General features: G+C 55.8%; 1 protein-coding gene across 3 annotated transcripts; it reads right to left on the reverse strand.

Annotated features, from left to right (window-relative positions):
- Positions 1 to 295: 295 nt before the first annotated feature.
- On the reverse strand, positions 296 to 11,960 carry PCIF1 (phosphorylated CTD interacting factor 1). Of its 3 annotated transcripts, none has more exons than XM_060123965.1 (17): positions 11,497 to 11,960; positions 9,582 to 9,749; positions 8,082 to 8,224; positions 7,867 to 7,991; positions 6,467 to 6,604; positions 6,159 to 6,289; positions 5,890 to 6,044; positions 5,088 to 5,235; positions 4,910 to 4,993; positions 4,550 to 4,649; positions 3,329 to 3,491; positions 2,447 to 2,619; positions 2,218 to 2,304; positions 1,948 to 2,132; positions 1,198 to 1,291; positions 930 to 1,105; positions 296 to 780 (listed from the first exon to the last, which is right to left on the reverse strand). In XM_060123965.1, exons 3-17 carry the CDS (start codon positions 8,203 to 8,205, stop codon positions 471 to 473), a joined length of 2,193 nt encoding a protein of 730 aa, XP_059979948.1. In that variant the 5' UTR covers positions 8,206 to 8,224; positions 9,582 to 9,749; positions 11,497 to 11,960; the 3' UTR covers positions 296 to 470. The 3 variants fall into 3 exon arrangements, with proteins under 3 accessions (XP_059979948.1, XP_059979947.1, XP_059979949.1); XM_060123964.1 differs by having other exon boundaries at positions 9,483 to 9,749; XM_060123966.1 differs by having other exon boundaries at positions 296 to 832; positions 9,483 to 9,749; positions 11,497 to 11,958.
- Positions 11,961 to 15,010: the final 3,050 nt, after the last annotated feature.

Consider the following 15,010-nt stretch of genomic DNA (forward strand, 5'->3'; position numbering starts at 1 on the left):
TGCTCCCCAGAGGGATCAGTGAAGCTGATACCAGCTGTGGGAGTTTGGGGCTTGCAGATTATTGATGCAGGGAGGGCTCTGGACCCTTCAGACCTCCTGGACGTAGGCGGAGGCCACCGGGGACCCAGGTGTGGGGATGACAGGATGAGAAGTTAGTAAGATACCGGAGCCCTCGGTTGGGTGTGCGGGCCCAGGGCTCATGAGAAGGTGAGCCTGGATGCAGCGGACTGTGGTCCCAGAAGTTGCTCCAGGTTCCTCAGCCTTCTCTGCCCTCAAGACCCTCACACATTCTTGAGGGGGGAGGTGGTTCTGTATTTCCTTTTACAAATGAAACAAGGTGGCAACACGATGGGGGCCAGGAAGGAAGGGAAGGCATGGGGCCTATTTACAGGGGACTTGGAGTGAGTTTGAGGTGGGAGGTTGGGGGGATGCGGGCAGGGAGGGGAAGCCCTGGCAGAGCTGTAATCTTCCTATGTCATTGGCAGTCTGGGTCCTGCTGCCACCCCAGAAGGAGGGTCCTGGGATCCACTCAGCCCCAAGAGGCCTGAGCGCCAGCAGTCCAGACCAGCACCCTGGGGCTCCTCCTCCCCGCAGGATGTGTTAAGTGGAGTGAGGCTCCCGGCTGGGGCCCTGCTCGCGGCCTGAGTCCCTGTCCTTGGCCTCCGAGGAGGACGACGAGGAGCCGACAGAGCCATGGCTGCGGCCCGACTGCCGGTAGGCGGCGCTGAACTCCTGCAGCCGCTCAGGCGTTGGCCCCCACTTGGCAAATCCAGGGTCGTTCTGTAGGAAGAGCACGGCCGTGCTGTGGACAGCCTTGTAGTGCATTTCCTCCCTGCGGGCAGAGGCAGCGGCTCAGGGAGGGGCCCGGCCCGGCCTGGTCAGCCCTGCCCGGCAGCCCAGCCCCCCTGCCCCGCCCGCCCAGCACCCACTTCTTGCAGACATGCTGGGAGCCGCTGCGGTACTCGTGCTCGAAGGCGGGCAGGACCAGCTGGTGGCGCTTGAAGCGGCTCTGCTCCATGCGGGTGAGCGCTGGGGTCGGGGGTTCCCGCCACTCGGGGATGAACACGATGAAGGACAGGGGCTCTGGCGAGCTCTCGAGCAGTTTCTGTGGGAGGGGCCCACGGTGGCCATCAGGGCCTGGCCCTCCAGCAGCCGGCCATCTTGCTCGCCGCCCCCCACCCGTGGTGACACACCCACCTCAAAGTGAGAGACCATGGCATCCATGAGCTCCTCGCAGAAGGGAGGGTTGGCCTCGAAGGACCCACTCAGCGGGGAGAAGTCCAGGCAGGGCCTGGGGACAGAGGTGAGCATTTCAGGTCCCACCAGGACCCAGTCCCTCCAGCAAACACAGGCGCTGCCCCCACGTGTAGGCAGCCACGTTGGAGAGATGGCTCTGGGCAGGCCAGAGGCCACGAGTCACCCTAATTTTGGGACAAGGTGTGGCCATCTCTGTTGAATGGATGAGGGCACAGAGGCTCACGCTTGGTGGCCCAAGTTCACTGAACTGGTTAGTGGAGGAGCTGGAGCCCCAGTCCAGTTCTGATCCCAGTGCCACCACAGCACGAGCCACACCCAGGAATCCCCTGCTGCCGAGCTTGCCCTCTTGCCAGCCAGGTGGCAGCTGCCCCTCTCATCCATCCGCACCCCCAGGCCCCCGCCACACCTCTCAGTGCCCTCTCAGTGCCCGGAACCAGGCGCTGCTGCTCCACACCTGGGCTAATTCTCTTGAGAGCCACAGGCTGGGTGAGGGCGTGGCACAGGCTCCCAGACACTGAGCCACATGTCCCAGGTCACACAGCTGGGGGGGGGGGGCGGGGCAGGGATTCCACCCCAGACTGCCCAGCTCCAAAACCCTCAAGCCTCGGGGAGCAGCTGACCCAGGTGGGCTCTGTGCTCTGGAGGATGGCTGCCTGGGCAAGCGGGAACCCACCGGGCCCGGACCCTCACCCGCGGGAGCCGAAGTAGCCGTCCGTGTCGGGGAAGGCGGAGCAGTACTGGCGAAAGTAGCAGTTGAGGGGTGAGGCGAAGCACTCAAAGCTGACGCCGAAAAGCCGGTGGAGGGCCTCGAAGACGTGCACGGGCAGCGACCCCTGCAGGCCTGTCCCCTCGTAGAGGCCCACGCCGAACATCATCTGCAGAGCAGCGGCGCTCAGCCTCTGGGGCGCAGCCTCCCCCCGCTCCAGAGGAGCCCCCACTCCAGCTGCCCCAGGCGCGTACCTGGTACCGGCGGAGAAGACACCAGACTCGGGGCAGGAACCTCTCAAAGGCAGAATCGTCGATGCAGCTGTAGCGGTAAAGGAGCCACTGTAGGACAGAAAGCAGGGGCTTCAGCAGCAGCCCTTCCCTCCCTCGTCACTGCCTCCTGCAGAGGACTCCAGGTCCAGAAAGATCAGCCCTTCACATCCCCCTCCTGGGGCACCTGCCTCCCCCACCCCCCAGCTCTTACCAGCTTGCTGAAGTAGTTGCGGCTGACCTTGACCATCTCGCCCTTATACCGGATGCAGACCACGTTATTCTCCACGTGCATTTCCACGCTGGGCATGGGAGGTGCAGACACAGCCAGCCGTACTGGATAGCAGTACACCAGGCGGGGCTCCACCTCGGGGGCCTCCACCTCCTCTGTGGGCAGGAGAAGAGTGAGGGGCCGCCAACTCTCACCCTGGACAGCCTCAGTGCCTACCGAGGGCCAGGCGCTTCACACGCGCATCCCAGTAACCAAGGGCGGTAAGTCTCACCCTGTGGAGGAGCAAACTGCAGCTCAGACAGTTCGGTAACGAAGGAAACAGCTAGGCAACTGGCAGGCACGAGAACCAGTGGCCCACGTCAGCACGCTCCGTACTGACTCGGGCCCCCGGGCCACCATGCCTTGGGGCCTGGTAGCCAGGCTGTGGGTTTGTTGCCAGGCAGAAGTATGAGACCTGCACTGCCTTCGTCATCATAGTCACAATACCTTATTTAGGGATCTTTTGGGGCCCAGCACTTTAGTTCCCACGGAATCCTCACACGCTCCTGTGGCCAGGTGTCGCACCTCAGTGAGGCTGGCAGAGAACGGATGTGAAAGCAGGTCCACCTAACTACTTATCCCTGGCCTGTCTCGCTCTCCCTCCTCCGGCTCTGCCTTTCTCATCCCTTCTCCTGTTTCCTAGAGGAGTGCTAAAACCCCAGAGCCGAAGGCCACAGCAGGTCTCGCCCCAAGCGCTGCCGGGAGAAACAGGCTTCCCCAAACCAGCTGGCGGCCTTGAGGCTCAGCCTCACTTGTCCCTTTGTCAGGGCCCGGGATACCGAGTTGGTGGCGTCACAGCTGGCTCCTCGCCACCTGGCGCCTTACCTGGGATGTTGTTTTCCTTGAGAATGGCAAGGTGCTTCTCTCGGATCCGTTTGACGTACTCCAGAGAGATGTGGTAGATCTTACTGCAGATACCCTCCACGGAGTCCTTGGCTGCGGCCGAGACGTGGGGGCCACACTGCCTCCGCAGATGCTCCAGGCGATCCTGGAGGAGACACTCCTGATCAGGGCTCTGGTGGGCGGGCTGGGGAGGGCTGTTAGATTCCAACAGTCCTCGTTCTGAAACAGGCTCTGCTACTTACTAGCTGTGTCACTTGGACAAATCCCTCAGCATCTGTGAATCCTATTCCTCAGCTGCTAAGGGAACACAAAATACTTACCTAACAGGGCAGTTTGAATATTAAATGCGATCATTCCCATTAAGGGCTTGCCAAGCCCCCGGCATACAGTAAGTGTCCGATAAATGCCAGCACTTACTGTTGGGGTTACACTGGGCCAAATCCCTTGATACTTGCTGGGGAAACAGACAAACCAGGCACAATCCCTGCTTATAAGGCATTTGCAGTCTACGGGGAGAAAGACTGTTGTAAAACAGGGGCTCTGTGGTCACTGCAGATTTGCAATTTGAGCTTTTAGCAATTTGTAATTATGCTGAATTGCACGTGTCAAAGTGATGGGTGAAAGTGAGTCACTCTGGCTAGTGAGTACACCTACCTTTGTCACTCTCTACGTGTCAAGTACACAGTTACTATCGTGAAGTGCGAAACCTTGTCTCTTGTGAAAAATGGTCCTGAAAAGAAAGCCCATTGCTAGTGCTGGTGGAGAGTTAAAGAAGTGATGGGTTTGGGCCAGAAAACAGAATTGTTTTGGACACATTAAAGTGGGCGATTGAATCTGGTAGTAGCTCTTAACTGAAATAGGGCCACACACACCCAAGAAAAGGCAGTTTGTCGATCTGTTTCCAAAACTCTAAAGGGAGGTGTTGAACATTCATTAAGTTGAAAAGGCAGCTACTTATGGTGTGTGGCCGAGCACAGGATTCTGTTAAGAACGTGAACGGAAATGTTCTCTGGGAGAAAGCCAGGAGCCTAGAGGAACATCTTCAGATGTGAGTCTGGGGACTGATGACTGTCAAAGGTCCACTGTACTACTGTACAGAAGGCTGACGTGGGGCCCACCCAGCCTCGGCAGGCAGAGTGGGCTTCTCGGAGACAGTGGCCACAGAGCCTTTCCACCACTGGCCTTCCGGCTGGGGCCACTCACCATATAATCCTCCTTGGAGGCGGAGTGGTCCTTCCGCAGCCAGCTGAAGGTATCCTCCACGTTCCACTTGACCACCTTCCTGCTGTCGGGAGATGCACTCCTGCCAGTTGAGGGTACATAAAGGGGCCGGCTGTTGAGCGTCTGCTCCACCCTCCCTCCTCCTCCCATCCTACTTCCACTGGCATTTGGGCATCAACACCCAGGCTGACATCATGACCCTTGTTCTGCCTTTGGGAGCTGGCCCCACTCCTGCCGCCAAGCGCAAGGACAGGGCCCTGAGAGTGGGCCAAATGGCCTGTGCCCTCCTCCCCCACTCTGCTCAGAGCCCCCCTGTGCCAGGGTCACGAGACGGAGCCAAACCTGGACTCGATGAGCCGCCTGGCAGCCTCTGCGTATTTGAAGAGCAGACGCTTGGCTTCCTCCCGGAACTTGATTCGGGATAACCTGGGTTAGAGAGCAGGCAGAGTTAGAGCCCTTCCGTACCAGCCTGGGCACACAAACCAAGTTGCCGGGGTCGGCCGCAGCCGCGGGCCTGTACCTGATGGGAATGTCATTCATGATTTCGCGAAACATGGAAGGTGACACGACCGGTTCGCAGTTGCTCGGCAACAGAGGATCAGAGCCTTTGTCCACGACCTTGCGCTCCAACATCCAGCGGTTGAAGGATTCCCGCGGGGGCTCGATGCCTGTGGGACGGGAGAGCTGATGAAGGTCTGGATTGAGTCAGCGGGCTCCACGCCAGCCGGCACAGGAGGCATGGCATGGGCACTGGAGGTGCAACAGTAAACAAGACAGCCCCTGTTATGTCAGGAGCTTAGTCCTAGGCAACATTTCCCAGAGTATTCTGAGAATTGCTAGTTTTATAAAGGGTGTTACAAAGGGTAACAAAGAGGGGAGGGATGGATTCTATATTTCAGCCAAGTTAAGCAGGCTTACCTGCTACTTAATAAAAGCTACAGTTCATTACGCATTTACTCCTTGTAGTAACGCTGTGAGGTACAGGTGCTCGGGTTTTTATGCCCTTTTACAGATACATGACAAGGCTTCGAACAGTGCCCGGCAAACAGTGAGCACTGGAAGTGTTAATGATTGGTTTTGTTGCTTGGGCGTTACTGATCCCAGCCACCCTTTATGTAGGCACTGTTACTGTCACTATCTTACAGATGAGGAAACTCAAGGGCAGAGAAGTTAATCGATAAACCCGAGGTCACAGAGCCAGCGGTAGTGGAGCCGGGGCCCCTCCACAGCACACGCTCAACCACTGGGCTCCCCTGGCCAAGCCCTAGCTCTTGCTAACGGTGGATGGACGCAAAGGAGGCTGGGGCCCAGGAGGCAGCTACCCTCTCGCTGCTGGCACAGCTCCCGGTAGTGCTGCCGAAGCTTCAGGATGAGCTGGGAACGGAGCAGCTCCACCTCGGGATGCGGAGGCAGCACCTCTGATGGCCCCCGGTGCTTGATGACAGCGTTGGTCTGAATGTCGAGATCCCAGTACACCCTTGGGGCACAGACGGGAGCAATGAGGAAAGGGATGCCCTGCCTGCCACCCCACGGTCCCAGGCAGGCTGACCATCGGTGATCGCCACTCCCAAGCCAATCAGCAGGGACTCACTCAGTGGGTCGGAGGAGAGCTGCCTGCTGTTTATCTTCAGGGGATGTCCCCCAAATCTTCAGGGTTGGGGTTCCTGGGACGCTGGGGGAGCTGGGCACTGACGGGCCCGTGGGTGTCATGGGGATGTCAATCTGGAGCAAGAGTCAAAGGCGTCAGGTCAGGAGAGCTGGCCCACGCGCCGACGCCGTGTGCACCTGGTGAGCTGCGCCCCGGGCCCCCTCCTGACCAGTCTGCCGATGCTCAGCGCTCACAGGGCACCTGACTGGGCTGCCTCGGCCCAGCCAGCTCCTGAGTCCACACACGCTCACCTTGGGCTTCTTCACGCCATTGCCGCTGGGCTGCTCTTCCGAGAGCTGCCGCTTTCGGGGCTTGTTCTCAGCCGGGGGGGTTTCCACCAAGCTTGAGTCTTGGGGCAGGGGGGTCGCATTCAGCCCCAAAGGGTCCGACTGGTGGAGGGAGACCAGCAGAGTTGCAACCAGGGCCAGCGGCTTAGGAGTCCCAGTACTGCGGAGGCCTGACGCCTCCCATGCCCCCGCTCCCACTCCTTGGAGAAGAGCAGAGGGGCTGGGATGCGGGAGGGACGCTCGGCTCCACTCCTGCCTGCTCCTTGCGACTGTGCACCCCGGGGGAGTGCTTCCCCTTCCTAATTCCCTCACCTTCAGAACAGCCAAGCTGAGACCGACCTCGCCACTGAAAAGGTGATTAAAGGACCAGTTTAACATGACATCTGGCATGGGATCAGTGCCCAGTACATGTTAGCTGCTTTTCCTTAAGAACCAGAATGGGGGACTCCACTGGCAGTCCGGTGGTTAGGACTCCGAGCTTTCACTGCTGAGAGCACAGGTTCAACACCTGGTGAGGGAACTAAAGATTCCGCAAGCCGCTCAGAGCGGCCAGAAAAAGAAAAAAGAACTAGAATGAAAATTAGGAATAAAGGGAAAACTCAAGAGACTCTGGGAAGTCTTTTGGAGACACCGAGGGTATGTGTGTGATGGTGGGCAGCAGGGCCTAGCCCTGAAATCCCTCAGGTGCGAGTCCTGCTCTACCTCTTACTGGCTTGAGGTCTTGAGCCAGTCACTTCCCCTCTCTGAGCCTGTCTTCATCTGCAACATGGGGGTGGATCGTGCCAAGAAAGGCTGCCCCAACTGACGGCAATCCAAAAGCCCACATTCCCGCCAGACAGCCCGTGCCCCCACTTCCCCATCACGTGGACACTCCAGTTCCCAGACAGTGCTCCTCCCCGCACCCGACTTCACTCAGCCTACCTTCTCACCTTAAACGCTGGTTCACAGAGAAGCCTTCCCTGTCCCCTTCCCTTCCCCAGACCCGCTAAGAATCCCGGCTGTACTCTGACACAATTCTTCACGCAGGTGCTACACTGTAATCCTCCTGGCCCCTCCAGTAGACTGTCCCCTGAGCATGCAGAGGCAGGACCAGGTCTATCTTGTTAACAAGCACATCACAGGCACAGTGCCCAACATGCAGTACGAGTTCAGCATCGTACACTACAATCATCTTTCTAGGTGTCAGTCTCTCCTACTGAAGTATAGGTTCCATGAGGGCAGGATTGTGTCTGTCTTGCTCGGCATTGTGTCCCCAGGTCCAGGTCCTGACACAGGGCTAGGTACGTAATAGCTGCTCTGGGTACATTTGGGGAAGGCCCAGATGCCAGAAGCCGCCAAGACCCCTGCCCGAGGCCGGCACTCACAATCACATCGTGCTGGCCCAGCACGGGCATCTCCCACAGGGACTGGTTGGTGAATCGGTTGAAGTAGTAGGGACGGTTCTCCCTTCTGCTCCAGCACTTCTCCCAGCCAGCGTGCACCAGCTCCTCTGCAAGCAAGCACGGAGCCCAGCCAGGGTCAAGACTGCTCCCAGGCACCCTTCCTACCCCACCACCCAACCACTGCCCCTCGCCAGTACCTGGGAGGTCCTGCACCAGGCGGACGGGCTTTGGAGAACAGGGCTGGCTCTGATTGGAGGTGCCTGGGGAGTGACTCAACAAGGATGCTTCCTCCCGGGGGCTGCCGTGATTCTCATTGGCCATCTCAGCACCCACACCGGACCTGCCACACAGAGGACCGAAGGGTGTCAGGGCCAGCAGGGCATGGAGGTCAGTTCCACCCCCGCACTGCACCCCAGTTACAATCCACAAGGGCCCCAGTGACCACCTGCACATGTGGAGAAACCAATCCAGTCCCTTCCTGGACGGCCAGCCTTGTGCCACAGGAGCCCTCAGCTCTAAGTTGCAGTTCCCTCAACTGTAAGTGGGTGCACTCCCGTTGCTCTTTTGGCCTGGAATACTCTTTCCCCGCTTCTCTGCCTGGCTTGCCACTAGGTCCACATCCTCCAGGGACCCTTCCTTGATCCTCCCTTCCCCAGGCTAGGTGATCAGAGTCCTAGGATTGTAGGATTGTCGCACTCAAATAGTCTGGTCCATTAACTTGGTTTGTCTCCCCATTAGACTGTCAGAACTCCCAGGCCTCAGTACTGGGTACAGTTCAGCTCTCTCCAGTGCTCAGCATGGTACCTGGACCCAGCAGGAGCTGTATTCATTCTGCCAATGTTTACAAAGCACCAACAGTGGCAGACAAGACAGAACAGAGTCTGCCCTTGAGAAGCTGTTACCATAAGAAGAAATAGTAACTGCTCCTCTTTCCTTTTCCTATCCAGTAAAATCTAACTGGAACACAGCACAGCCCAGGAAGGGGCATGGCATCTAATTAGATGCCTTGTTCTACGCTACAGAGCAGGAAGAACCAGTAGGACTGAGAAGGAATACCGAGTTCAGTCCTTCATAATCCCCAGGTGAAAACATACTTTCAACACCAGGAAGAAGGTCAGCTCCTTCTGATTTGTATTCCTAACTACCCCACCCAAAGCACACCCAGCACAAGCCTCAATGGCCAAAGTGGTTCCCAACCTGGCTGTCAGACTCCTAGGGGCCAACTGAGGTCAGCCTGGTGCTCCTAAAGTTGTTTTCAATGTCACAACACCCAAAAGAAATCAAACATTTACCCACAAAAAGACCACAAAGGCACATTTAAACACTGGTTATCTTTGCTACTGAAATTTTATCAACTGACTGCTGTCACATTGATTATCTCATGACAATCAGAAGCTCTGACGGTTGTTGGCGACATCATAGCGATCACTGGCTTGTTGATTTTATTGTACACCCAGTCACAGACATCTTTGTTAATTTGGAAAGGGGAAAATGAACGGTTACTTTGTCTGTACAGTTTGGCAGATAAAAATGCAGGGAACAAGAGAACACACATACAACAAAAGGGGGCCAGGATAAAAAGGTTTGGAACCACTGACCAAGGGGAGATGCCTTGGTCCTCTGGGGAAGAGGAATTCCCGGTGCCTCGGGGCGGACCCACAGGTCTCAAGGCTGAACAAGGTCCCTCTTTCTCTCACCCTCTGGGGTCTGCAACGCTAGCATGAGAGGGCTTTCTTCTCCGGCCAGATGGACCCCCTGGTCCCACAGAGGCAGTGGGGAGGCCTGCAGGAAAGCGTGCAGTGCAGGCGTGTGGGCTGGTCAGCAGTGGAGTGGACGGGAGCCCAGGGGATTCCTTGCATCAGCAACTGCAGAGCAAAGGGAAGAAAAGAGAGTCACAGACCTGTGAAATGCTGCAGAACAGGGACAAGAACAAGAGGGGCAATGACACAGGGCATGGCGGAAGCCCCCAGGACAGGGCAGGACACTCTGTGGGAGATCTGGGGATTCAGGGGATGAAAACAGTACTTCTCAAGCTTCCCAACCAACAGGTTCACACTCACAGACTTGCAGCCTGCACCGTCCCACGGGACCCTGAGTTGAAAAGGGCCCTGAGACTGGTTTAATGCTCTGCTGTCATGGTCTTCACATCTTTAATAAACTTTTAACAAGGGGCCTGTGTTCTCATTTGTACATTTGATGTCACAAATTATGTAGCTGGTCTGGCCAACCACAGCACCCCTAAGACGAAAGTGAACAACATACGTATCACAGGTTGGGAGTGGGCACGGTCCCAAGCCACCCACAGTGAGGGAAAAACACATTTCTTTGAATCAGGTCTTTAATTTTAAAAATAATAATAATCCATGCCAATGCATTGTATAACACAGCGTGTTCACCTTCACTGAAATATTTTCCCCAAGAAAATTGTGTGCATTGTGTGATACCAATGCACCAAGCAGGTGAACTATGCAGAGGAGGGACAAGCAGCACAGCTTAGTGAGGCCAAGTGGGGACTCTGCAGTGTTTCCAAAACCAGCTGTGCATCAGAACCACCAGGGAACTTGTTAAAAAAAACCCCTCAGATTCCTGTCGCTCACTCCACATCGTAGAGGTGGGGAGGGGAGATACACAAGAATCTGTATCTTTTAAACACAGCTCAAGAGTGGGATTGGGAGACTGGGTGACTAATCTTCTCACTTTACACCACTTCAAATCTTTACCAACTTTTTTATGATTAAAAAGGTTTTTAATTTCCCAGGTGATCTGGATGCAGCAGGTCGGTGCTGCATCAACCCTGGGTTTGCACAGACCCCGGTTCCAGAAGCTTCTGCCACTTTCCGAATTAGAACCAGAATCACTCAACCTCTACGGTCTCGATGCGTAGAGCTTAGCACACTGTACTAAGTGCAAGTTATCTCTGCAAGTAAGAGATAACTGCTATTACTAAGGAAAAGTTTTTATTTATCCTGTGGCTTCCCGGTCCCCGCGCATACCGCAGCTCGACAAGGGCCCAACAGCTGAAGGATAAACAAGCGTATCTGCGGAACCAGAGGAACACACCAGAAGGAAGAGAGAGTCCGACTCCAGGATTGGAGGAAGACGGGGCGGGATCATTTCAGTAACGCACCAATCAGAATACTCCGGCCCAACAGGGAGCAAAGGGCTTCCAAAGTGCGCAGGCGCGGGGGGGCGCGCGATGGAGGGGAGGGCCCAACCCCCGCCGCGCGCGCACCTTCCCCCTACCCGCCAGCGGGGGCGGGCTGTTTGGCGCGCGCGCGCCAGCCCATCTCCCGGGCTCCGCCCCCCGCCCCGCCGCGCGCTCCCGCCCCCGGGCTGAGGCGACTCAGAGTCGGAGACCGACACAAAGGCGGTGGCGGCGGCAGCGGCGGAGGGGCTCTAAAGACCGGTCCGCCCGCGCTCCCCGGACCCAACTCCCTCATCCAGGTCACCGGCCCGGCCGCCCCCCAGTGGGCCTAAGATGGCGGCGGCGGCAGAGACGGGGCAAGCGGTAGCCTCGAGCGGAAAGCGCCGGAGGGGGCCACCGCCGCCTGGCTTCGGACCCCGGACCCTGGCGCGGCTCGCGGCGGGACTATGGCTTCCTGGGGCTCTTACCTGCCCGCAGCGGACTCGAGGGGACGCGGCTACACGTTCTGCTCGACCGCCCGTTTTGCCGCCTCCGCCTCGCCCTCCCCAACGCCGCTGCCGCCATCTTGTGTCCCGGGCCGGGACTCCGCGCTGCGCATGCGCTGGTACCGCCTCTGAAGGACCTCGCCGCTGCCGCGCCGCCATCTTGTGTGTGGCAGGACAGGCCGACTCTTCAGACCTCGCTTGCTGTGGGCCCCCTCCCCTTCCTGCCGTCCTTCCCTGCTGTTCATGCGGGTCTGAGGAGCGGGAGGCAGCTTTGCGGGCCCTGGGGTGTGGACTGAGGCAGGAATGATCCCACGAGCACGCTCCCTGCCTCAGTTTCCCCGCAAGCACACCCGCTGGGGCCCCAGGACCTGAGTGGGCGGTGCGCCGGCAGTCGAGCTGAGTGTGCGCACCAGGGGGCGCGGAGCGGGCTTGAAACCTGTGGGGGCTAGGCCCAGACGCCCACCTGGGGGCGGAGTCCTGGTGACGTAATCTCTGGACGTACAGAGGACCTGGGTCTTGCCTGCGGCGCGGCTCCGCCAGTTCCGGGCAGTCGCTTGTCGTCTTTGGACCGTTGTCTGGAATGTTTTCCAGCCATTTCTTATATGCAGGCTGCATACACATCGAACTTTCTCCCCTAATGAGGCTGCATAAGTTCTAAGAGCCCCTGAGTAGAAGAAACTCAAAATAGCCCTGAGAGACATATAATAAAGATGGCTTTTGGCAAAGTTGGGAAATTATAAACTAAATGCATCAGAGGGCTTTCCAACACTGATATCAGTGGTTGCTAGTTGCAGTGCAAAACCTGAGACCTCAGGCCGGCCACAAAAGTTAACCCAGCAGGAGAATGGCAGTCGCCAGGTCCCTGGCTGCCTGCAGGATTCTTTGGTAGAGGTGAGCAGGCGACTCACTAGCTCCACCTCCCTCTGGCCTCCCCAGTAAGCCGACCTCCCAGTGATAGCTTAGGAAGACAGGGTTGCCACTTGCTGTTCGACTTGCGCTTCCCACGTAGAGCCTGAGGCTGCAGATACCCCAGCCGGGCCTCCGCTCCTGTCCGTGGTGCCTGGTCCCAGCAGCTTGGTGGGGTTGGGGGAGTGCCAGCAAACCCGATGCAGTAGTGTGAACAGTAATTAAGAACTAGGGTTCCCATCAGTCTGACTGGGTTCAAACTCCTCCTCCACCCGAGATGTAGATGTGTGGCCTTGAAGGAGTTGCTTAACCTCTTTACGCTTTAGTTTCCTCTAATGGAGGATAAGGCTGCCTACCTCATCAAGGTTTGGTGAGAATTAACTGGGATGCTGCCTGGGGAAGTACTCAGCACAGCAACTGACACTAACAGATGTTAGCTCTTATCACCTCACGGGGTTTGAGGCTTGCTCCATGTAGATCTGAGACCTCTGGAAATAAACCAGCTCCTTGTAGGCACAGCAGGTGCAGCGATCCTGCCCTCACAGTGCATACAGTTCACCTGATAGGCTTGACAGGCCATCAGATGCAGGGTCCCCACCTCAGACAGGCGAACCACATGTCCTGCTTTGCCTGGGACAGTCTTGATTTATGTCTGTTGTCCTGGCATAATTATTAAAATGGCTTCCTTTCTCAAAAGGGCCCTGGTTGGACAATAAATTATATGGTCACTCTCGACTTACAGAATGCCCAGTTTTACAAGCTCACTAGCTGGTTCTTATTAACACTGGAGTGTAAAAATCATATAGTGATGGTTACATGTTCGTGCCTTCATGTTTTCAAAGTATTTTTTCATTCCTTGTTCAGATTCTCTTATTATCAAAGCATCAAACTTCCCGAGTGCCTATCCTAATCTGTCCTCTCTGAACCCTGAGAGTAGAAAAGATTAGATCAAATCTACACATGAGGAAACTGAAACTGGGGGAGGGGGCAGGGGTGAAATGATTGTCCAGGTTCACAGCCATGAAATAAGAGAACTGGGATTTTAAGCTCAGGTTTTAACACCAAAACCTAAGGCTGATTCCTTAAAACCACACTGCTTCTCTCTCTTGTGGAGAAGGGAATCTGGACTCGGGGCAAGTGACTTGTCTGAGCTCACATGGTGGTCCTGGACACTTCCACTTCAACGTCTTGTAGGTTTCTCTACTTCAGAGCGTTAAACACTGCTCTTCACTTTCTTTGCGTCCCCAAACTTGTTCTTCCCATTATATCCTCATCCCTTCTCTCTATCATTTCTACTACTTAGAGCAAGCTCTACTACGTAGAGCAAGCATTATTTAAAAAATCTTTTTCTTGTGAAGAATAGTACACATAGGGACTTCCCTGGTGGTCCAGTCGTTAAGACTCCGCGCTTCTCTCAATGCAGGGGGCCCGGGGTTCAATCCCTGGTCAGGGAACTAGATCCCTCATGCCGCAACTAAGACCTGGTACAGCCAAATAAATAAATAAATATTTTTTTAAAATAGTACACATGCAGGAAGGCACACAAAACAGAAAGGTAGATGATTTGTCACAGAGTGAATGTGGTAAATGTCACTCAGGTCAAGATATTGCGAAGCACAGGGTAATCACTGTTCCCACTACTTTTGCGATAATCACTTCCATGCTTTTATAGTTTTACCGCCTAAGCACGCATCCCTAAAGACTATCCCTTCATTTCACCTGTTCCTCAAACTTTATATAAATGGAATTATATGTGTTTCCCTTCTTTTGCTCAACATTGCACTTGTAAGACCCATCTAAGTTGTTGCATGTAGCCATAGTTAATTTTCATTGCTGTATCCTGTCTTCCAATGTATATTTCTCTACTCCACTGTTGGGGGATATTAGAAGCCCCCACCCTGTACCTCTTTTCTGAATTACTACTGGTTTGGAAATCAGTCCCCAAACCGGTCTTCTGATCCTCCAGTCCTGCTTCTCTCGTGGTCCATAATCCACCATGCAGTCACGGGGATCTCTTTAACTCTGGTCATACTGCAAATCTGACCAAGTCACCCTGGCCTTAAAACCCTTGAATGTCTCCCCACTGACTGCACAATAAAGTCCCAAACCTTACCTTGGCTTCCAAGACTATAGTTATGAGAGCTACTATGGCAGGCGTTTGCTAGGGGCTGCACCAAGCACTTTACATACACTCATGTTATTCACAATCCGGACCTTCAAACCATCTCTCTTTCATTTGGTCCCAGTGATCCTTATAATTTCCCTAAATGTGCCGCATTCTCACTTGACCCTGGGCCTTTGCACATGCTCTTTGCTCTCACTTTTCCTCCCCCTTTGCCTAATTCAGCCTTCATCTTAACTGAGATGTTGCCTCCACCAGGCAGCCTTCCCTGAACTTGCCTGAACCCAGGCTAGGCTAGGTCAGGTCTCCTCTTCTGTATTCCCCTAATGGCCTGTGCTCAGTGTTTGTCCATTTTCTCCGTCCACGAGGCTGTGGACTGCTTAAGGGCGGGGACAGGGCTTGTCACCCCTGCAGTCCCCAGACCCAGCACTGTGTCCAAGCCTCTGTAAATATTTGTTGACCACAGAC

This window comes from Lagenorhynchus albirostris, chromosome 15 (genome assembly GCF_949774975.1).
Source record: "Lagenorhynchus albirostris chromosome 15, mLagAlb1.1, whole genome shotgun sequence".
NCBI lineage: Eukaryota > Metazoa > Chordata > Mammalia > Artiodactyla > Delphinidae > Lagenorhynchus > Lagenorhynchus albirostris.